The sequence below is a fragment of the Camellia sinensis genome, chromosome 2, assembly GCF_055761805.1.
Source record: "Camellia sinensis isolate YWXY chromosome 2, ASM5576180v1, whole genome shotgun sequence".
NCBI classification, from domain to species: domain Eukaryota; kingdom Viridiplantae; phylum Streptophyta; class Magnoliopsida; order Ericales; family Theaceae; genus Camellia; species Camellia sinensis.
This window is the reverse complement of record NC_138962.1, coordinates 13590494-13615815: the sequence shown is the minus strand read 5'-3', so window position 1 is coordinate 13615815 and position 25322 is coordinate 13590494. Positions and strand designations below refer to the sequence as shown.

The window sequence follows — 25322 nt, the reverse complement described above, 5'->3', positions numbered from 1 at the left end:
GCGCATGGGATATATGTATATATATTATATATCTTACATATTACGGTTGTGGTTCTTGATGAAAAGCTGAAAGAATCCTTGCCAGAGCCTGATACCCAACTCTCCAATATATTAGATATATAATATATATACCAGCCACTCTTTCTGTTTTTTTGCGAAACCAATTATAAAATAAAAAAAAATAAATAAATAAATAAAAAAATAAAAAAAGATTACTCACGTGATCCACCAAGACCACTCCACTTTCTTTTCTTTTACTATATATATAATATATATATATGTATATATTTATTATCATATATTACTTTTGCACAACCTCATATCATTTTTTCTTTTTCTCCTGACACAGCTGCGTCACTCTTTCCCTTTTGCACTCCACTCCAATTTCTTTATTTTTTTATCTTTTCTTTTTCATTTCCAACACACACACAAAAAAAAAAAAAAAAAAAAAAAAAAAAAAAAAAAAAAACAAAACCCAAAATCATTTACAAATTTGCACAACACACCATATTTTATTCATCTCAGGGATCAACCCCGTTCACTATTTTACATCAAAAAAAAAAAAAAAAAAAAACAAAAACAAAAACCACATCCATAGGCAGAATTTTTTCTTCTCTACTCTGCTGCAGGTCTCTTCTTTTTGCCTCCGTCTTGGGCGGTCCTTGACGGTATTGCCTCCGTGTTTCCCACTCCACTGAGCACGTTCACTCCCTGCTCCTCCACTGCAGCATATGGAGGCCCTCCAAATCGGAACATCACGGTGGCCTTCCGCTTCAGCTCCTTGTTTTCTGTCTTTAGCACACTTATCTCTGCTCGCGCATCCTTATACATGCGTTGGAGCAGAGCCAGCTGGGAGTTTAAATGCTGCACCTCATTTGTTCTACTCTGCAGCCGGTTCGACAAGTTTGTGACCGCCGTCATGCTTTCCACACATGCCTTCAGAGTATACTGATTGGCCTCCACATCCGATTGCACTGCCATTCTTTGCTCCACCGACCGCATCGGAAAGTTCAACGGAGCAAACTCCGGGGTGTTTGGTTGAGGTTCACTGGCCACCGCACCAGTTATTTCTCTTGTGGGCTCGTTCAGTTCTGGAAAGAGCGTGAGCAGGTTCTGGGTAGCTGGACGGGAAGAAGAGGCCATGTTTTTGGGTTGCTAAGTGTTTCAGCGAAATAGCAATTTCAGACTGGTAATGTTCGGAAGGGTTGGTGACAGAATGGCAACAGAGTGTTCCAGAATCTCTTTCTCAGAAACGGAAGAGTTTTTTCAAAGGATTTTCGGCGGTTTCAGACTGGTTTGCACAGCCTCCGCCTCAACCTTGGTTAAATAGTCGAGGCAGCCACGCGCATCGCGCGCCTCTTACCACCAACCGACAAACGGGCACGCAAGCCAAGGCGCCCACGTGCCTCGCCATCATGTCCGGCACACCTTTTGATGAATTGGGCACGCCTTTTGATGGCACGTCTTTTGACAAAATTGGGCACACCTTTTGAGGGTGCCACTTTTACAAGGGTCCGACAAGACTCTATAAACTGTCCCGACATTTGATACCGGTTAGCTTTTTCAAGGGTCCGACAAGACTCTGTAAACTGTCCCGACATTGATTCCGGTTAGCTCCTTTATGAGTCCGACAAGACTCTGTAAACTGTCCCGACATAGATTCCGGTTAGTTTCTACAAGGGTCCGACAAGACTCTGTAAACTGTCCCGACATTGATTCCGGTTAGTTTCTACAAGGGTCCAGCAAGACTCCGTAAACTGTCACAACATTGTCTTCTACAACGGTCCGACATGACCCCATAAACTGTCTTCTACAACGGTCCGACATGACCCCATAAACTGTCTTCTACAAACGGTCCGACATGACCCCATAAACTGTCTTCTACAACGGTCCGACATGACCCCATAAACTGTCTTCTACAACGGTCCGACATGACCCCATAAACTGTCTTCTACATCGGTCTGACACCACCATACAGTGTCCTCTACAACGTTATGACACCCCATACAGTGTCTTCACCAACGGTCTGACACGACCATACAGTGTCTCCTATCCTTTTTTATTTTTATGTATTTTCTTGTTTTGTTACTCTCTCCAAACTCAAGTTGGTTAGTTTCTCTCCTCCTTGAGTTTGCGGGGGGCTGTTAGAATTTCCCATCTTTACCTTCACCTACTCCACTACACACTCCACTTCACCTACCTCCACTTCACCACACACTCCACTTCACCTAACCCACTATCACCTCCACTACACCTACTACCACATTTTCTTCTATATATAGATTGTATAGGAATTGTAATTAATCAATCTTGTAATACAGAATCATCACAATCAATCAATAATACAATTCTCTATTTCTCTTTATACATTAAATTTCTACAATAATAATATTAACAAACTATATCCATTATTTTCAAATTATAGAAAGAAAAAAATAACATTGTTTCATTTTCTAAAGGCAGTTCAGGTTGGACTTCACATTTCTGTGATGGGGAGAAGAATCCTTTGGCATTACTGCTCAGATAAGAGGCGGAAGGCAGTGGAGGCTAGCTTTTGTCAAATCAATGGGAGGCCTTAGAAGATGTAGGGATGGATGCAAGCTCAATTACTAGAAATGGGGGATGTTGGGGAAGGTCTGGCCACACAGTTCTTCTCTGATTGTAGACTCGGGTTCCTTTGGGCATGAGGCAGGTGACTTGGTTACTATGGGTTGGGGAGAGGATACAAAAGTTGTGGAGCATCTAGTTTGCTCTTTGGTGGCTATGGTTGTTGTGGATGAGATTTCTATGGATAAGTGAAGGCTGGAAGGGATTAGGCATGACTCTTCCCAAATGGGTTTTGTTTGAAGAGGATGAGGGGCTACAGTAAATTTCAGGAGTTGTCATTTGAAGGGTTTGAAAAGGAGGCCATGCAGCTGTTTGTAGCTATTGAAGCCAGGTAGAGGAGTAGCACCCCAAGAATGGGTACCAGCAGACATGGGGCACAGAATTGTTGATTGGGTAAGTAGTTAAAAAGTCAAAAAATTATGCCAATTATGAAGGTAGAAGCAAGGGTGTGAATGGGAGCAAGGGGACGGAGGGAAAGGGGACTTCTATGTATTACATCATAAAGTTAAAATTGATTTGTTGCAATGTGAGGGCTTGAATGCCCTTAACAAACGAGTGCCAGCGAAGGCCTTCCTTAAATAATGGAGCGCAGGTGTGTAATCAAGAGACAAAGATGGAAGATTCAAGTGTTGAGGGTGGTTCATAGCATTTGGGGCCAGGTTTGTGGAGCAGACACATTTGGGGGCCTCGGGAAACATAGATGGTGTATTGATTATGTGGGAAAGGAGGGTGGTGGAGTGTGAGATGGGGTCGTAGATGGCCCAGTGGAGAATGCAGAAAAGAGAGACATGTCGGATGACCTAGTTGTTGCTTTTAGATGGGATGCTCTATGGTGCATGGGGGTCATTTTAATATTGCTTGCTTTTCTTCGGGGAGGTTGGGGGAGTCCAAAATTCTAGACCTTTGCAGGAGTTCCCTAACTTCGTTGATGAGTTGGGCCTGACGGATTTTCCTCTTTCTGGTCTAAATTCTAGTAGTCTAGAGAATCCAGCTATGTCTTGGATTGATATTGGTTCTTGGTATCTCCGGATTAGAAGAAGCATTTTCCCAATATGGTTCAGAGTTTGTTAGCATGGCCTGTTTCACATCATTCTCCTATTATGATGGAGCAGCTGTATTAGGAGTGGGGAGGACTCCTTTCATACATGAGAATATGTGGCTTCACATAGAGGCCTTTCATGAGAAAGTTGGGGATTGGTAGAGCTGTGTAGGGGTTATATAATTGAAACAAGGTCGTGTATGGTGCTAGCTAAGAAGTTGGAGATGCTTAAGGAGGACATTAAGAGATGGAGTACCGAAGAATTCAAGAACTTGGGGGTTCAGAAGGTGAGGATCCTAGCGAGCATCCATGCTTTGAACAAGTTAGAAAGGAATAGGGGTTTGATGGAGGAGGAGAGATAATGGATAGCTCATTTGTTTGAGAAATTTGAGATAATTGCAAAGATGGAGAAATTAACTGAAGACAGAAATCCAGAAAATTATGGCTCAGATATGGGGACAACATTATCCGTTTCTTTCATAAGATGGCTAATGCGCATAAAAGATGTAACTTTATTGGGAAGATTCAAGTGGGTGGCTTTTGATTTCAAAAGAGGAGATTAGAAGCAATATTGATGGCTTCTGCGAGGAGTTGCATATCAATTCCAGAGATTGGCGGCCTAAATTGGATGTCATGAATTTCAGTAATATTTCAGCCTGAGCGTCATTTCTCAGAGAAGGAGGTGCCTGTGGCCCTTATGTCCCTTCATGGGGAAAAAGTTCCAGGTCAAGATTTCACTTTAGCTTTCTTCCAACAGAGTTGGGAAGTGAGTTGTAGGTTTGTTTCGTTCATTTTTTGAGTTCAAGCTGTTTTGAGAAAAGTTTGAATGTTTCATTTGTGACCATAATTCCTAAGAAAGAGGCGCGGAGGATAAAAGAGATTGTAAGCCTATTAGTTTTCTGGGCGGGGTGTACAGCAAATGTTCTTGCTTTGTGATTGAAGGAAGTGTTGTCTAAGGTGGTGTTCGATCCCCATAATGCGTTTGAGGGCAAATTTTGGATGCAAAATTGATTGCTAATGAGACTTGGATTCTAGATTGAGGAGCGGGAGCTTAGGTTAGATTCCTCCTAGATTGTTTGGAGAGGATGGGATTCTGACTAAAATGGAGGAAACAAATAAAATTTGCATTCCCACTATTAGACTCAATTTTGGTCAACAAATTGCCAACTATTTTTTTTTTTTTTTTGAGGACTTTGAAGGGCTTGCAACAAGGTGATCCTTTGTCTCCTCTGCTCTCTAATTTGGGCATTGGAGGTCTTGAGTGGAATGCTTGACAAGGCAATGCAAGGTTTTGTAAAGAGTTCAAGTACCATTTTGGTTGATTGGGACACGGTTTGCTCCTCTTTTAGAGCGGGTGGTTTAGGGATTTGGCAACTCACAATCATTAACCAAGCTCTATGATGGAAATGACTTTGTGGAGTGTTGAATAGCTTAATATACATTTATGGGCTCATTTCATATCAACTTAAGCTTTTGGAACTAGTAGTGACCTAACATGGTATTCAAGTCTCTTCGTTTACATTTGTTTTCTCTGTTTACATTATACTTCTCTTTATGTATGGATGTTTGTATCACCACGTGCAATACGGGGTTACACGTGAAGGAGTGTTAGATAACTTAATATATATTGGTGGAGCATTTCCTAATAACTCAAGCTTTTTAGGACTAGTGGTGATCAAACATGGAGATATGCTTGTCAGAGAGATGGGTATTGGAGGAGGGTGGTGAAATCTAAGCATGAAGCCATGTGGGGAGATTGGTCTTCGGTGGAAGCATTAGCGGCTTGTAATATAGGCATCCAAATTGGGCAGACTATTTTTTTTAAGGCACACGGTTTGTTGTCTAGATGGAGATAGGATTCACTTTCGGAGTCGATTTATGGTACAAGAAAAAGAAGTAGGAGTTTTCTTTTTCCATTGTTGCTTGTATTGTGGTTTATAAAGGTGTTACCAGTAGTGAGTACTTTAAAAGGAGGGCAACCCAGTATTTTGGACTCTGGCTTTTCATATAGATCTGACAACTGGGAGATAGAAGAACTTCTAAGATTTTTGGACCTTCTTTATACTATTTCTATTTCTGGAGAAGAAGAGAATGAATTGCATTGGTTGAAAGCATAATATAGTAGCTTTGTGGTGAATTCATTTTATGAAGCTTTGGCAGGACATAGGGTTTCTTCTTCTTTTTTTTTTTTTTTTGTTTGATCGGCAACAAACAAAGATTTATTAAGGCTCAAGGCCAAGAAAAAAAAGAAAAAAAAAAAGGATAAGATATCCTCTTACAGCAGAAATGGAAAAACCAAAAATAGGAAAAAAAAAATACCAAACTCAAAAACTTCTACATAGAACAAACTGACACCCAATCCGAAGCAAGCAAAAAAAGCGGAATCCCCCGGAATACTGAGCTCGCCGAGGCCCAAAAAGACGCTAAGTATCTCACCCTATCCCATAAGTAATCTATATCCCGGGTCTCTCCTTCGAAAATCCGAGCATTTCTTTCCAACCAAACAACCCAAAAAATTGCAAAGACTATACCACTCCACAGTACTTTAGCTCTCTTTGATCTTCTGAAAACTTGAAAATCAAATAATAACATTTGAGCACATCCTTTTGGGGCCACCCACATCACACTACCCAAACTAAACACCCTAAGCCATAAACACCTAGACACCAAGCAATGTAAAAAGAGATGATCCAAAGATTCTCCACTTCTACAATACATGATGCACCATTGAGGATTAAGATACCGCGAAGGTCTCCTCTTTTGCAATGAATCATTGGTCAGAGTGCCCCCATTAACCAAAATCCACATGAACAATTTCACATTGAGAGGAGCACACGCCTTCCAAATCTTGTTATGAAATGGAAACTGAGGGACATGAGAATTATCAATGATTTTATCAAGAAAGGACTTACAAGTGAAAGACTCCCACAAATGAATATTCCGAACCAACCTATCCTTTAACATTGGAGACAAAGAAACATTTTCAAGCCTTAACAAAAGAGAAATCAATTCCGGAACTTCCCTGTCATGAAGATTCCGACAGAAATTAAAATTCCAAGATAAAGGAACCACCAAAGAACCTGCCACAGACACAACAGAACAATTATGAGATTGAGAAACACCATACACAAGTGGATATGACTCCGCCAAGGACATCGAACCCACCCAAACATCCTCCCAAAATTTGACCATTTCCCCATTACCCACCCTCATAGAAATGAATCGGGACCAAACTGGATAAATCTGCCCCTCGAGACCACCTGAGAGTCCCTACCATTAACCTGAATCCCATATTTATTTTTAATAACTGCATGCCATAATGAACCACGCTCATTGGGAAATCGCCATAACTACTTGCCCAGCAGAGCCATGTTTTTAGCCACTATATTACCAATGGCCAAACCCTTTTTCTCCTTAGATAAGGACATCGTTTCCCAATTAACCAAATGATCCCTCCTACCCTCATCTTTCCCTTCCCATAGGAAATCCCTCATTAATTTCTCAATAGATTTTGCTACCTTGACAAGAACCTTAAACACAGACATGAAATAAATTGGAATTCCACTTAGCACTGTCTTAACCAGAGTGTACCTACTCCCACGAGATAGTAAAGCCCTACTCCATCCTTCTAACCTTTTGCCTATCTTTTCCACAACCGGATTCCAAAACACTTCACCCCTTAGGTTACCTCCTAGTGGAAGCCCTAAATACATCATCGGAAATGTCTCTATACCACAACCAAGTAACTCAGCCACTCTCTGAATCAAACTTGAATCAATATTAATTCCCGTAACCCTACTCTTCTCTAAATTTACCCTGAGACCAAAGAGCACCCCAAAAAGCCTAACCACCGAAAAAAGATTCACCATTTGGCTCTCATCCCCTTCAGAAAAGAAAATAGTGTCATCCGCAAACTGCAAATGTGTCGCACTAATTTTATCTCTACCAACCTGTAAGCCTTCAAACAGACCAACCTCTTTAGCCCTATCCAGCATCCTTCCTAACACGTCCACTACCATGATGAAGAGAAAAGGAGATAAAGGATGTCCATGTCTCAACCCTTGAGATGCCTTAAAAGTCTGCCCCGGTTTACCATTGACTATCACCGACATATTGCAAGACGCTAAACATCCCCTTATCCAGGACCTCCATCTCTCACCATACCCTTTCCTAGCCATCACAAAATTCAAAAACTGTCAATCTACATGATCATATGCTTTCTCAAAATCTGCCTTACATACAAGGCCTCTCTTTCCAGACTTTCTATACTCCTCAACCACCTCATTCGCCACCAGCACCACATCTAGAATCTGTCTACCTTGCACGCAAACCCCTTGTGTCGAAGAGATTGTATCTCCAAAAGAAGCCCTCAACCTTTTTGATAAAACCTTTCCCAAAATTTTTTAGAGTGATGTTACCAAACTAATTGGTCTAAAATCACCAATTCGGATGGCTCCATCCCTCTTGGGAATCAAACAAATAAATGTGGCATTAGCACATAAATTAACCACCCCTGACTCATAAAATTCCATGAAAACCTTCACCAAATCCCCCTTTACCACCTCCCAATAATCTTGAAAAACTACTAATGAAAACCCGTCGGGACCTGGAGCCTTGTCCCTCTCACACTCAAAAACTGCATCCTTAATCTCCATTTCCTCAAAAGGCCTCTCTAACCAGATGGCACTTTCCTAATCAATAGGCCTCCACTCAATCCCTTCTAAACCAGGCCTGACTATCTCATCCTTCAAAAACAATTTTGGGTAAAAATCCAAAATCCCTTGGACTATTTGCTCATCTGAATCTACTACTACCCCTTGCCTTACTTCCAGCCTCTCAATGAACTTTTTCTTCCTTTTCCCGTCAGCAACCCTATGAAAGAATTTTGAACTAACATCCCCCTCCTTTAACCACCTCACATTTGCTTTTTGTGCCCAAAAAATCTGCTCTCTAAGAGTCAACTCTTCCAACTTCACGCCTAGCTCCCTCCTTTCTCTTGTCTTCTCAAATCGTCAACCTCATTCCCCTGCGTTTCCAAAGAATCTATCTCCTCCATCCTACCCATAACTTGAAGTTTAGATGATTCCAAATTTCCAAACACCTCCCTATTCCAAAGCTTCACTTGCTCTTTAATGACCTTCAACTTTCTCATGAATTTAAAACCCTTCCACCCATGACATCTAGCATTATTCCACCACCCTGCAAAGTTCTCCTTAAATAAATGATGATCCAGCCACATATTCTCAAACCTAAATGGGGCCGGACCCCACCTAAAAGGGCAACTCTTGATCATAATGGGACAATGATCGGACACCAATCTTGGAAACGCCTCCTGTCTCACATTGGGGAAAACCCCCTCCCAACCCAAAGAAAATAAAAATCTATCCAATCTAGAACATACCCTGCTTTTCCTTAGATTAGACCATGTAAATCTTGCATTAAATAATGGAGGATCCACCAACTCACAACCTCTAATGAACCCATCAAAATCTCTTATACTCCTATTGATTCTACCCCCAGTAAGCTTCTCTGAAATCTTCCTAACCACGTTGAAATCCCCCCCCCCCCTAACACCAATTGGGGTAGCATAATCCATTTAACCCACCTAACTCCTCCCACAAAGCCTGTCTCTTAGCGGGGCAATTTGGGCCATATACACCCGACAACCACCACTCACTATTATCTAGAGTCTTGAACCTAACAGATAATGAGAACTCTCCAACTAATGAGTTACACTCAAACACCACCCTCTCATCCCAAATACATAAAAGACCTCCAAACCTTCCCACTGATGGTACAAAAGCCCACTTTTTATGCCTAACTCTCCAAACACTTTTAATGAAATTCCTATCACAGCTTCCACTTTAGTTTCCTGAAAAATGACTATATCAGGTTGACGCTTCTTCAAAAAATCCCTAATGACCCCCCTCTTCTTCCAGGAGCCCAAACCCCTCGCATTCCAACCAACAATCTTCATTGAGAAACATTGCCACCCCTAACCTCCTCATGTCTCCTATTATAATTGATCGTACTCACCAAGTTCCTTAACTCCCTAGCCCCCCTTCTAACCGAAACCCCTCCCCTTCTAACACGTTACCCCCTGGATACACTAAGCTCCTCTCCACTAACCCCCTCCCTCCCATTTAACCTTACTAACGATAGCCCCATAACTTGAAGGAAATGCCTAAAAAGAGGTCCTTCATTTTCCTCAATAGGACACGACGCATACTTGCTTAACTCCATCAACCAATGCTTAGTTTCAACCTCACTATCCCTTACTCCACTAAAAACACAGCTTCTCCTGGGCATATGATTAACTAAATCTCCCACTTGAGCATCATTTACTTGGCCTACAGGAATGTTAGCATTATAGGACACAGGATTAAAAGTAGAGCTATACATCATGGCTTTGGAAATATCCGGCAAGACTCCTTGGTCATCCATTCCCCTAACAGAACCATCAAGACCCAGACTCAGAGACCCTCCTACCCCATTCCCAAGAGAAGACAAAATTTGACTAGCAATGTTACCCCTCTCAGATGCTGGAGCTATGAGATCTTGGGTAATAGTGTCATTGACATGATCCACTGCTTCAGAGGCAACCTGGGCCTCCCTATTCTCAACAGTGCCTTGTTCTTTAAAGAGATTACACAACTGAAAATCATCCTCTTCTTGATCACCTCCCTCGCCTTCTAAATCAGAGACAAACTCTGAGCTCGTCTCAGACCCATACACTTCCAAAGCTTGCAACACTTCGTTAGGCTCGAAACACCCATCATCAACCTTGTGACTTAACAAATCAGCATCGTTCACCTCCTATCTTCTCATCGACCCACTCCTCCACATTCCTCTATGTTTTCTATAGGTCCTCGATAGATCCATTCACAACATCGGCTAATCCTAGCTGAATCTTGTCCCTCGTTAGTTGAAACTAATTAATCCTTGAAGAATTCATCTCACGATCCACATCCTTAACCTCTCGCACCCCAGACGACTCCTGATGCTGAGCCTCCTCCTTCCTCATTGATCGTTTCTTCTCTTTTCCAACCCATAAACCCCTCTCAATTGACCCACTGGACCCAAATCAGTTGCATAGACCGCATCCACACTTTGAGGCCCAACATTACAACCCACTTGCTTCTTACAGAATAGCCCAACTTTTGGAGAATCCAACCTGGGCTGTTGATTCATAACACTCTGGCCCTTCTCATAAAGATCACTTGGGCCCAAAATAACTGTTGGCCCACTACGGCCCACTGGCCCAGCTGAAGCCTCCCAAAGCCCCTTATCCCTTGATCTACCCTCCATTTCAGCCACCACATGAGAAGTAACTCCAGCCCCTTCGACTCTTGCACCCCTTCGATTTTCCCCTACGAAGCCTCCGCGTGTCCCCCCTAGCTGTCCTTCCCCTTCGTCTTCCTCGTCGCCGGCGAAAGATGCACCAGCAGACTGATGCCAGATCGTTGGCCAAACTTCCCCCTTCCGTCGCACTGACTTGGACAGAGACTTGAGACGCACCATAGAAGATCGATCTCCCTCCTTGATCTCCATACAAGCTGGCAGAAAACCAGAATCAAAACCTTTAATTTTTAGTCTTACTTCAAATAGATTTTCCAAAGAGACCGTTCTTCTATCCACTTCCAACAAACCACCACACCTTTGACCGATGTACTGAAATACCTTTTCATTCCAAAGGGTAAATGGCAAGTCACACACTGCTATCCACCCTCCATAAGAGACAATCACCTCTGGTTTAACATGCCTCACCTCTGACCACTTCTCCAAACTGATCGCCACACCTCTGTTGAAGAACCTCAATCCCATGTTTCCAATAAAATTTGCTTCCTCTCTATTACTTACCCAGAACAAAGCTCTATTGACTTGAAATAGCCAAAGTGCAATAGACTTCTTTAAGTATTTGCACAACTCTTTTTCAATTTGCGCCCAGCTGCTTGAGAAATCACATCTTACACAGACTACCTCCCGCTCCATATCAACCCCTAAATTACCCATTTGATTTTCAGTGAACAAATCAACAAACTTTCTCCCTCTGTTCACCCCTGTATTCCTTTCCCAAGTCTTCTCCTTTGTCCCCTTGTTCTGAACTCCTTCTGTAACTCTAACCCTGTCACCCATACCTATAATTTTCCTCTTGGGTTCATTGCAAATGATTTTACGAAGCGTGGTAGCTGTATCCATCCACCCATTACCATTATTCCTGCCAGAATGATAATATTGCTCTTCTTGACGCCTCCTTCCCATTTCGACAACTCAACAAAAGCACCCTTGCCATTGGTATACTTCTGTAAACAAAACACAACAGAGCTGCCATGATATTTGCTCAAGAAAGTGCGTCCTTTGTAAAGATTCCCCACCTGCTGTAGAGCCTGCACGGCCTAACTTACACCTCCCAAATCTATCTTCAGAGAAAAGCTTTGTAATCGATTCCTCTCTATAATCTCCACTAGACTCCCTCTAGATCTCTCGTCAACCTGGATAATGATTACCTTCTGTTTAATCCTCAATTCTGAGGATAACTCCCAATAATCTCTCATTTTTCATACTCTCTTCTTTTTCCATAGAAAAGGGTTTGGGGGTTGAAGGCTCCACCAAAGGTCGTTTCATTTGGACGACTATCTATGAGAAGATTCTTATTATTGACAATTTGATAAGAATGAATTAAATTCATGTTAATTAGTGTTCTATGATGGGGAATTAATCAATCATCTCCTCATTCATTGTGTAATGGCTTGGGAGTTATGTTCTTTGATTCTAAGCATATTTTGTGTTGTGGGTGTTCCTTGGTATACATGGAGGTTGTTGGATTCATCCACAGGGTCAAAAGTAGGTAAAAGAGGAAGAAGGCGTAATTTTTTGTTTCATTTGCTTTGATGTGAAAATCCATGTTAGGGTGTTCATGGGTTAGATCAGGTTTCTTAGGCCCATCATCAAATTGGTATATCAAAACCGATTCAATTCGAGCTCTTGAAATTGGAATAAGTTCGGCAGCAGATCAAATTTTGATGATCTTCTCTATCTAATGAATGGGGAGTCCGATTTAAAACTGTCTACCTGCACCAATCCTCATTTGCGCACGCGTGAACCAACCCAACAAACAAGGAAATGATGCCTCTTAGGTCCTCTGAGAATCATTCGAGCCGTATCAAGAGAAACTTATTGCACGGATAAATAAAAAACAAGCCCTGCAACCCTTTATTTTTATTATTATTATTATTAATAAGATAGGGCAAACTAAGGCCACACAATTTCGATTGAATATTGTTCGAAACCAACAAACATCGGGAATTCTTTCAAATGGTCGGTTTTGGTTGGTTGGGCAATTGCAAGAGAGTAGTTATAATTTATATATATATAGAGAGAGAGAAAGAGAGAGAGAGAGCAAGAGAGAGAGAGAGAGCAAGAGAGAGATCTTCAATTTTGCATTTTTAACGTTTTATGTTTTTTTTTCCCTTTCACATCTATCAACAATGGCAAAATCTAACAAACCAAACCAAACTAAAATTCATGTGTCCCACTCAAATGGAATTAGTTACATGAATCATTTTTCACTATTATGCTTTGTCAAACGCTATGGGTATGTTTGGTTTGATTTTGAGAGAGTAGTTTTTAAAAATTGTTTTGGAGAGAGTTTAGAAATTTTTTTGGTTTGTTTGGTTGTGTATTTTGAAAGTAGTTTGGAATTTGAAAGTTTGGAATATTTGATATTTTGTTGTAATTGAGTAGGTGTATGTGAGAGAAAAAGTGATTGAGAAGGACAGAGGAGAGAGTGATTTTAGAAATTGTTTTGGAGAAATTTCAAACCAAACAAGTTTTTTAGAAAATTTACAAAATCAGTCTACAAAGCCAAACCAAACATACCCTATATACAGTTAAATTAAATAAATTAATATACTTTTCTTTACTATTACAATCCATGTCAGTTTAGGCCTTCCCCTCCCCTTAAAATTTTCTAATTTATGGTGATCATATCACTCTTCCGTAACGTTACATCTTGAAAATCCTAAGTGATTCGTGATTAGATCAAGATTAAAATATTCCAATTCCCAATCAATCAAAATACACAATCTAAATCAACAACCACTTGCGAAAGTGATTTAGATTATTGTTTTCGAAATAAAGAATAAATCGACACAAACAATTTTTATGTGGAAAAACCACAATTGAAGCACCTTCAATTGTAATTAAAAACCACGAGCGAAACGCCACTAATCAATCCACTACTGAAGAAAGAAAGATTACAAAGACAACCAACAAATTACCAAACGCATCAAATTTGTCTTCAAGCCTTCTAAAAATCTTTCACCACAGCCTTCGTCTCGGAATTGATCAGTATGAAGTTGAATCCACAACTTCTAATCTCGAATCAACGACCACGTACAATATCAAACTCCTTTGATGCTCCCCGCTTGAATCTTCGGATTCCACCGAAAAAGAACACTCTTGAATATTAAGAAACAAACTCCTTGATGTATGTATCTTAGATCTTAGGTCTCAAACCCTCTAAATATATCAAGGAAAACTCACAAAAACTTCAGAGCAAAACTTCAAAAGAAACCCTAAAACTCTTAACGAAGATCTAGGAAAAATAAACCCTAAAATCAGCCTAAAACAGATATATATAGAAAACAGAGGTCGCGATCTCCGCTCGAGCGCAGGACAGCCCGCTCAAGCGGCTTCAGTAAAATACGCGTGTGACCAAACAGGTTTCTGTTCGAGCGCTGGAACACACGCTCGAGCGCGAAATCACACTTCTCAGTATGTTTACAGACACAACCAACTACTGAGATAGCACATATTACGCTTGAGCGCCAATGGTCCCGCTCGAGCGGGAAAGTCAAAAAACAAGGAAAAATTACAACTTTTCAAAACAGAGTTTGTACGAGGATTTGACAATAAAGGGACTTAACAATCTCCCCCTTTGTCAATTCCCGGACAAAACTCTTCTAAACAATTTTCCTTAAAACACACGCACTAGACAACCCCAACACAACCTATTGAACATTAAGAAAACAAAACTGAAGCCTTACAAAAAGGTTGAATTAACATCAGTCATCCACCTGTGAATCAAAGAGCAACACAAAAAAAAAAACGATTGTGGAACTTCATAAGAATATAACAAATGACTATGAAATAACTAAAGTTCACAAAAACAACAGATATACAAAAAAAAACAACTATAGCCAAAGTATATCAAAGTATCCAAACCAAACCACCAAATATCCAAACTGTATCATCTACCAAATATCCATACTGTATCATCAAACATTCAAAAATTCTCCCCCTTTTTGGCCTGGAGACAAGGAGTAAAACAGTCCAACAAACGGAGATCTGTGTCAAGCATCAGGGGGAAGAGGAGGCTGCTGGATCTGAAGCAAAGCGATAATATGAACAAGCTGAGTAGTAGTCTGGACGGCGGACTGCTCCAATTGTCCAAGGCGGCCATCGAAGGCATCAAACCGAGCATCTAGAAAATCCAACCGATGTGTCACAACCTCCTCGAAATGTCGAAGCTGGTCATGAAAAGTCCGGGGTGGAACATCATCCTCCTTAGCACCAACTGTGGCAGCATCAATCTCTGCCTCCTCGGCAAGTCCAGCTGCTGTACCTGCGGAAGTACCAACCCTAGAAGACTCCCCCTTGACATGTGCACGACTCTGGGAAACAGTCTTCTTAGTGAAGGGCTTAGATGGAAAGGTATACTCATCATCCTCTAAAACTGGAACTTCAAGCCTGAACAAGAGACGGTTGATTAAACAACCATAAGGGAGACCTAATTGCTTGTTACCAAAGACAACAATCATCTTACGAAGAATGAGGGTGGCAAGATCGATTGACATATGACGAGCAATACAGAAAAGAACGAACCCTTGTTCTTGATTGATTTCAGAAGAGTGAGTGGTGACAATAATATTAGCACACATAATAAGATTAAGCAGTCGAAACTCGGGAAGGAGTTCAAACTGTTTAATCAAAGTGCCCTTGATCCAGTTACGAGGAGCACCACACAAAACTTCAGCCACGACATTAAAATCACAAGTAGGACGAACCGGAAAAGGATAATGTTCTGGAAACACACGATCAATACTAAGAAGCCCTCTAATAAGCTCGGGAGTGATAGAGATGGACTTAGTTCGAACCCACGTGGTGAAGGAAGGACCAACATCATCTATATTCTCAATATTGCAAAAAAACTCACGGACCCAGTCTAGATTTTGGCGTCCGAAGAAGGACAAAACCAAGTCTCCGCCTAATGGATCAAACAAAGGACGGATGGGAATAGACTCGAAGGTATTTGGCTGGACATGACGTTCGAGATGAAAAGTCCTAGACGCAAACAACTTTCCGAATAACTTGGCCTGTTTGGCAGAGGGAAATCTATGAGGATTAAACGAAGGACGAGACACTGTAGATTTGCGTCTTTTGGGAGCAGACATGGTGACACCAAACACAACTAAAGCCCAAACAAAATAATCCCAAAAACCAAAGCAACAGAGCACAGCAAACAATAGTAACAATGTTAGAAAGATATCAAAACCTAACATAATAACAATGACAGACTCAGAACATAATATGAATGATAGTATAATGAAAATAAGGCACTAATTTGTATCCAAAACCTAGCAAATCTGAACCAAACTCACCAAATCAACATATAATTGAGAGATGAGAGAACACAATGAAAGGCATTAGAACAATAACTTAGAACCCTAGAACTATGGACACAACAGACTACATTCGTCTTCATTTTATTCGAGAGTTAGTGGAAGAAGGCCTTGTTATTCTTGAACATGTACCCACTGAGCATAAAAAAGCTGATATTTTTACAAAACCCCTTGATCTTCTTCGGTTTGAGTTCCTTAGAAAGACCTTGGGTGTCGTACTCAGTCACTAGGGTGTTACTTGTTACTTGAAGGGGAGTGATTGATTGTTTTTTGTGCGCTTGGATGTTATAATCCCATAGTCATTGATTCCTGTTATCTTTGCATCAAAAATTTATATGAACATTGCTCATGCTGCTTTCAAGATCTCATTCTTCTTTGTTCATAGCTCCTTCTGAATGCCTATACTCATTTACTTCATGATCTCATTCTGCACACATACTTGAGATAAACTGTGCAGGGGTTTCTACACAAGTGATCAAAGTTCCCTATGGACCACTAACAGTGTTTCTTGTACTTTTTCAGAGGAATTGACCTATACTAGTATATCATGGGTGATGTTGAGTCTCTTAACCATCTAGCATCATTTGTTCACTTCCATGGTTTCTCCCTCAGTTCATTGAAGTCTGGGCATTAGGAAAAGACTATCTCAGAGGCACCAACCAGGCCATCTTTTTTAATTTCATCCTTCTCTGGTTTGGTCTCCATACTCTTGAGTGTGCATGCCACCAGTGAGTGTCCACAAGAAAGAAAAGTTTAAAAAAAAAAGAAAAAAAAAAGGAAAGGAAATCATTGATTGAGGGGGAGCCTCCGCGTTTACTCAACAACTACCCCGTGATTCGTAGTGGTTTGACTTTTCTTTGTGATGTTCAGTGACCCCTGCCGGAGGTCCAGCCATCCAATCACTACAAGGAACTCTAGCTCTGCGTCCTCTCAAGGATCACACACACACACATTTTGCATGTGAGCTCTCATGGTTGTTTTTGAGTTATGCATTCTCATGTTGCTTATGATCCTTGATTGAATATTATCTGGCTTGCTCATGCTTTTGTGGTTCATAGTTTTTTTCTTTTAATAAACTTGTTTACAGACTGCATGGAGTATGGATCATTTTATCCTAGCATTACTTTCTTCCAATCATACTCTCCTTGGGTTAATAGTTCACCCTTCTCTGTTCAAGCTGTTTTTTTTTTGGTTTATTTTCTCTTTTTTTTTTAAAAAAAAAAAAAGAAAAAAAATGGGGTGTTTTGGAGTTTTGTCCCCGCTCGAACGTGAAATTCTTCCTTTCAGCATTTAGTACTGGGTTTTGCAATTCTGGGAGGGTCTTTTCGGCGCTCGAGCGACCTATTTCGAACTCGAGCAGATCCACGCATTCTTTGGATCCCGCTCGAGCGTTAAATTGCACGCTCGAGCGGACTGGTTTGGTTTAAATTCTCGCTTCCATGACCCTTCAGTTCATTTTTTTCCCCATTTTTCAGTCTCTCTTCCCTAGGGCTTGGATTGCGACCTCATTGGGCCTGATATTGCCATCTTCCTTCCTCTTTCATCTCCAATTCAACCTTGGTAAGTTTCTCCCACCTTTTCTATTTGTTTTTTCCTCTGTTCTTTCGGCTCTTGTGGAGGTCGTCTTTCGGTTGTTTTTTTTTGTTTTTTTTGTTTAGTTTTTTTTTCTCCTTTGCCTCACACACTGTCACCGAGTCTTGGTTTCATCTTAATGGTGAGTTTACTGAGTTTTTATGTAGTCTGCTATGTCCATAGTTCTAAGGTTCTAAGTTGTTGTTCTAATGCCTTTCATTGTGTTCTCTCATCTCTCAATTATATGTTGATTTGGTGAGTTTGGTTCAGATTTGCTAGATTTTGGATACAAATTAGTGCCTTATTTTCATTATACTGTCATTCATATTATGCTCTGAGTCTGTCATTGTTATTATACTAGGTTTTGATATCTTTCTAATACCGTTACTAATGTTTACTGTGCTCTGTTGCTTTGGTTTTTTGGATTGTTTTGTTTGGATTTTAGTTGTGTTTGGTGTCACCATGTTTGCTCCCAAAAGACGCAAGTCTACAGTGTCTCGTCCTTCGTTTAATCCTCATAGATTTCCCTCTGTCAAATAAGCCAAGTTATTCAAAAAGTCGTTTACGTCCAGGACTGTTCATCTCGAACGTCATGTCCAGCCAAATACCTTCAAGTCTATTCCCAACCGTCCTTTGTCTGATCCATTAGGCGAAGACTTGGTTTTGTCCTTTTCCGAATGCCAAAATCTAGACTGGGTCCGAGAGTTTTTTTGCAACATTGAGAATATAGATGATATTGGTCATTCCTTCACCACGTGGGTTCGAACTAAGTCCATCTTTGTCACTCCCGAGCTTATTAGAGGGCTTCTTAGTATTGACAGTGTGTTTCCGGAACATTGTCCTTTTCCGGTTCGTCCTACTTGTGATTTTAATGTCGTGGCTGAAGTTTTGTGTGGTGCTCCTCATAACTGGATAAAGGGCACTTTGATTAAACAGTTTGAACTCCTTCCCGAGTTTCGACTGCTTAATCTTATTGTGTGCGCTAATATTATTGTCACCACTCACTCTTCTGAAATCAATCAAGAACAGGGGTTCGTTCTTTTTTGTATTGCTCGTCATATGTCCATCGATCTTGCCACCCTCATTCTTCGTAAGATGATTGTTGTCTTTGGTAACAAGCAATTAAGCCTCCCTTATGGTTGTTTAATCAACCGTCTCTTGTCCCGACTTGAAGTTCCAGTTTTAGAAGATGATGAGTATACCTTTCCATCTAGGCCCTTTACTAAGAAGACTGTTTCCCAGAGTCGTGCACATGTCAAGGGGGAGTCTTCTAGGGTTGGTACTTCCGCAGGTACAGCAGCTGGACTTGTCGAGGAGGCAGAGATTGATGCTGCCACAGTTGGTGCTGAGGAGGATGATATTCCACCCTGGACTTTTCATGACCAGCTTCGACATTTCAAGGAGGTTGTGACACAGTGGTTGGACTTTCTGGATGCTCGGTTTGATTCCTTCGATGGCCGCCTTGGACAGTTGAAGCAGTCCGCTGTCTAGACTACTACTCAGCTCGCTCGTGTTATCTCTTTGCTTCAGATCCAGCAGCCTCCTCTTCCCCCTGATGCTTGACACAGATCTCTGTTTGTTGGACTGTTTTACTCCTTGTCTCCAGGCCAAAAAGGGAAAGAATTTTTTAACGTTTGATGATACAGTATGGATATTTGGTGGATGATACAGTTTGGATATTTGGTAGTTTGATTTGAATACTTTGATATACTTTGGCTATAATTGTTTTTTTTTTTTTTTGTATATCTGTGTTTTTTTGTGGACTTTAGTTATTTCATAGTCATTTGTTATATTCTTATGAAGTTCCACAGTTGTTTTTTTTTTTTTCTTGGAAATCAAGTGGGCTTCATAAGTCTGCAGGTTTCCAACCAACTGATCAAGCTTGAGGGTATCAACATTTTGAGCCTCCTCAATGGCTGTCACTTTTGATTGGAACCTTTCGGGTAATGACCTCAAAATTTTTTCAACAACTTAAGCTTCAGAGATTTTTTCACCGAGTGTGAAACAGGAATTCACGATGTCACTAAGTTTAGCATAGAAATCATCAAATGTCTCATCATCATGCATAAAAAGGGTTTCAAAGGCAGAGGTAAGATGTTGAAGTTATGACATTTTGACAGAAGTAGTACCTTCGTGAATTATTTCAAGAATGTCCCAAGCCTCTTTTGCTACCTCACATGTGCAGATACGACGAAACTCTTCATGTGTGACGGAGCAAAAAAGGGAATTGAGAGCCTTGCTGTTCCAACTCGAGTTTTGATAATCGATTGTGTCCCATTTATCAAGGGATTTGGAAATCTCAATATCATCAATGGTGACAATAGGTTCACTCCACCCATAGAGCACACAGTGCCAAACTTTCTCATCGATGGATTTTAAAAACGCTCTCATACGAGCTTTCCAATAAGAATAGTTTGTACCATCAAGTAATGGAGGTCTATGTGTCGAGTTACTTTCACGAATTGAATCCATATCACCAATCACACAAAATCTCACTCCTATAGTTTTGATAAAAAACAAAGAGTGACCTGCTCTGATACCCAATTGAAAATCTTAAGTGATTCGTGATTAGATCAAGATTAAAATATTCCAATTCCCAATCAATCAAAATACACAATCTAAATCAACAAGCACTTACGAAAGTGATTTAGATTGTTGTTTTCGAAATAAAGAATAAATCGACACAAACGATTTTCACGTGAAAAAATCACAATTGAAGCACCTTCAATTGTAATCAAAAACCACGGGCGAAACGCCACTAATCAATCCACTACTGAAGAAAAAAAGATTACAAAGACAACCAACAGATTACCAAACGCATCAAATTTGTCTTCAAGCCTTCTGAAAATCTTTCACCACAACCTTCGTCTCGGAATTGATCAGTATGAAGTTGAATCCACAACTTCTAATCTCGAATCAACGACCACGTACAATATCAAACTCCTTTGATGCTCCACGCTTGAATCTTCGGATTCCACCGAAGAAGAACACTCTTAAATATTAAGAAACAAACTCCTTGATGTATGTATCTTAGATCATAGGTTTCAAACCCTCTCAAATATATCAAGGAAAACTCACAAAAACTTCAGAGTAAAACTTCAAAAGAAACCCTAAGACTCTTAAAGAAGATCTAGGAAAAATAAACCCTAAAATCAGCCCAAAACAAATATATATAGAAAACAGAGGTCGCGATCTCCACTCGAGCGCAGGACAGCCCGCTCGAGCGGCTTCAGTAAAATACGCGTGTGACCAAACAGGTTTCCGCTCGAGCGCTGGAACACACGCTCGAGCGCGAAATCACACTTCTCAGTATGTTTACAAACACGACCAACTACTGAGATAGCACATATTACGCTCGAGCGCCAATGGTCCCGCTTGAGCGGGAAAGCCAAAAAACAAGGAAAAATTACGGGTATGTTTGGTTTGGTTTTGAGAGATTAATTTTTAAAAATTGTTTTGGGAAGAGAGTTTAGAATTTTTTTGATTTGTTTGGTTGTGTATTTTGAAAGCAGTTTTGGAGTTTGGGAGTTTGGAATGATTTGACATTTTGTTGTAATTGAGTAGATATGTGTGAGAGAAAAAGTGATTGATTGATGTGTAAGAGAGAGAAAAAATTTTTGAAAATTATTTTAAAAAAATTACAAACCAAACAAGTTTTTTAAAAAAAAGTTCTCAAAATTACTCTACAAAGCCAAACCAAACATACCGTACAACTTTTCAAAACAGAGTTTGTACGAGGATTTGACAATAAAGGGACCTAACACATCTATAGGTCTTTGTCATACATGACCAAACTATCTTTGTTTGTTCACTTTAAACTTATCTTCAATTAGTACTATTCTTATCATTTTACGAATATATTCATTTCTAATTCTATTTTTCCTAGTATTATTGCACTTCCATCTAAGCACATTCTCATTTCAGCTACACTTATTTGATGAACATGTAGCTTTTTAATTATCCAACATTTTGTCCCATAGGGCAGTGCTGATATTATAGTTGTTCTATAATTATTTATTTATTTATTTTTTAATTTTTTTCATGTTGGTCGATCATATAATATGTCAGGTGCACTACTCTACTTGAGCCACCCTAATTTAATTACATGGGACACATCATCTCTAACCTCACCATCCTTATTAATAATATTAATCAAAACTAGGTAAAAAAATATATTCACTATTTGTTATTTCCCGGTTTTCAATCTTTACTTTTCCATTATTTCTACTTCTATAACCAAAATTACATTCCATATATTCAGTTTTATTTCTACTAATTTTAAACCTCGTTTACTCGAGTGTTTCTCCCAAGATTTCTAGTTTGGTGTTAATTACTTCCTTCATTTCATCCACTAAAACAACATCATCAACAAACAACATACACCATCATCATGAATGCATTTAATTAAGTCATCCATGACTAAGGCAAATAGGGGTGGGCGATTCACAAATAGGAGTTGCAAGGAGTAAGGAAAGAGGTGAGGTAGATGGGAGAGAAGAAAAGTCAGGAGGCTCGCCACACAACCAAACAACCATAGACCAGCTGTTCTGGTATGTCAGTTTGGAGATGCTAGTCAATTTTCTTAACAACCATAATTTAGGTTGAACGCAATTTTAGATTGAAAACTAAAATTTATCCATTTTATAGTGATGGTTCTCGAGTGTTGACACTCATCCTCAATCAAATTTTGCATTTTGTAGTCTTTTGATCAATTTGATTTGATGTATAGGTGAATTAGTTGTTTTTTTCTTTGCATATCTTAAATGGGTGGCACCCTCTAGGTGCCTTTTTGAATATAAGTACTCTTTACTTGTCAAAAAAAAGTAGAACGATCCATGAACCCATTACCCCCAAAATCAAAATGAGAAAAAAAATATAAAAGCAATAAAGAAGAAAAAGGAAATTGTGCAGCAGTATAGTCTAGGAAGAAACAAAATTATTATGGAAATCACTTAAATTAGTTTGCATTCTACTAACCGCAGATTGATATGGCATTGTTTGATTTTCTTCATCTGTATGCATTTCTTGATTGGCTCCATTGGCCAGAGTGCTGCCTTGTGTGGCTCCAGACCTTTGCTTCTTTGTAGCAGCAACCTTCTTTGAAGCCTCTTGCAAAGCATCCATTGCGACGTTATAAAAATGTATAGATTTTGCTCCTTCTTCAACAAATTTAATAGCTTCCTGGCGTAAATTGTTATATCTAACAGTTAAAGACTCTTGGGAATTGTTTGGCAGTTCAAGAGCCTGTTCATCAACAACACCTCCACTCTTGGCATTTCTTGTCCATCGTTTCAAAAGATATTCAGAAGGAAGTGTAAGAACATTTTTCGCTCTGAAAACTGATAATATGTGCCTACAAATAATGCCAGAAAATTCAAACATTTGACAGCTGCAGCTCGCTTTCATCTCAAATGCATTGAACCTAACAGTGTGTGCTTTGAGTTCCTCCCCAAATTTGGCCACTCGATATGCAGTAATCATTCCGGAGTCTTCAATTTTAGTTGCAGGATTAGCGAGGGTCTCTACCAATTCCTCTTGAAACTTCATGAATATTCTCCTCGTATAAAGGTTTGCGGCTTGTTTTTCCATAGGAGATGGTGTCTTCAAAACTGGGGTGGTGTTGGTAGTATCATAATCTGCCTTTAATTCCTTTTCATGCCAACTCGCTACAGCTTTCTCATACTGTTTAATTAGCAACTGTATAGTAGTCGTTGCATTCACATACCCATCAAAGAATGAATTTAGACTGTCACCTCCACAGTCGGTCCTAGACAAGTCTCCAAAAAATGTGTCTCGTATGAAAACCGGGACCCATTGATGACGAGCATTGTACATTGACTGAAGCCATTCATTATCCACAAGGTAGTATCTCTCTAGGAGTGATTCCCAACATGACTCAAACTCATCAACTGTCTCGGTCTCATTAACACACTTGTTGAACTCCATCTCAAAGGTGGGATGTGTTTGATATACATGAGCCAGTTTCTCCTGAGTTTCCTTAAATATGCTCCACTTACAGAAACGGTGGCGGGTTTCAGGCAAAACTTGGGCAACAGCCATCTGTATGAGCCGAACTGGGTCAGTGGTGATGGATATGGGGAAGCGCCCGGACATAGCATGAAGCCAAGTCTGGATTAGCCAGACAAAAGAGGAATCGCACTCATTGAGAAGTAATGCACAGCCAAACAACACGGGTTGGCCATGATGATTAAGGCCAGTGAAAGCGGCAAATGGTACTCTGTAGCGGTTCATCCTGTAGGTCGTGTCTAACCTAACAGTATCTCCAAAGTAAATATAGTTCATCCTGGAGGTTGCATCGGCCCAAAATATGTTGGCAGTAGAGTGGTCATGATCACCCTGAAGTGCATAAAAGAAAGAAGGATTCTCTGCCTGAGCTCGCTTCAGATAGTCCAATATATGTTGACCCCCACCACCGAGGGTCCTGTGTCTGCCGCTGCCGCTCATTCTATATCTATATATATACCGTAGACTAGCTCTCCAAGTCTATCTCACCCCCACCTGATTGATTGGCAATGGAGAAAGGAAATCCAATTTAATTCAAAATCATAAAGCAGGAGATGATGATGGGTAGGTACTATTCTCTTTATTGTCTGAATAAGCGAGAGTGCCTGTGTTCAGCAGGGCGATGATGAGTAAGAGTATACAAACAAACAAATAAATAAATAAGCAATTAATCAATCAATCAGTTAAAATTACAAAAATTACTCAACGTCGTCTATCATCGTCATCACGAATCATACATGTGTTTGTATCTAAAGCAGAATAGAGAAAAGGAGAGGGTATATCATGATGAAGGAAACAGCTGCAACATGAAAAGGGACGTTTGAAAGAAGAAGAAGAAGAAGAAACCTAACCCGGCAAAGGCTGTTGAGTTGGGGAGGGGTGAGAAATTGAGTGATCACGACACTGGTTCACTGAGGAGACAGATGCCCCCAAACCAAAACTCACCTCTTTCTCCTCTCTGTGAGTTAGGGCTTTCGTTGATGAACCTCCGGGCTCGAATCGAGGCCTCCGTTACTCGCACACTCACTTCCAGATTTGACCTGCTTTCGTCTTTTCTTTCGCGTATGAGCTATTTACACGCCTTTTATTTACGATAAATAAATCTAAAATTAAATTTTGTTTTGTCAAATATTCAGACGCTGAGCTGACATTGAGTCCGGATCCTCAACTGTCATTATCCGCGGTCCTTTCGTGTAGTGCCTCAAAATGACGTGATTTTAAGGTAAATTTAAAATAAATAAAAAAAAAAGAGAATAGAACCGAACCCAGCAAGGGGAAAAGAAAAAAAAAAAAAAAAAAAAGAGAATAGAACCGAACCCAGCAAGGGGAAAAGAAGAAAGATAGCAGTGATGGGTAACCCACCATCGTGAACCCACACGACCGTGACCCCCCACACG

At 40.2% G+C, this 25322-nt stretch overlaps 1 protein-coding gene across 2 annotated transcripts in view; it reads right to left on the bottom strand.

Moving 5' to 3' along the window:
- The window catches only part of LOC145819837 (protein FAR1-RELATED SEQUENCE 9-like), a 28043-nt gene extending 3001 nt beyond the window's left edge, over positions 1 to 25042 (bottom strand). The window contains exons 1-2 of one of the 2 annotated variants that reach the window (XM_082913717.1): positions 24777 to 25042; positions 22879 to 24420 (exon numbers count right to left, since the gene is read on the bottom strand). In XM_082913717.1, coding sequence (XP_082769843.1) covers positions 22879 to 24366 — 1488 coding nt within the window. In that variant the 5' untranslated portion in view covers positions 24367 to 24420; positions 24777 to 25042. Of the gene's footprint in view, positions 1 to 22878; positions 24531 to 24776 lie in introns of both variants that reach the window. The other variant, XM_082913716.1, reaches the window with a different exon arrangement.
- Between the last annotated feature and the right edge of the window lie 280 nt (positions 25043 to 25322).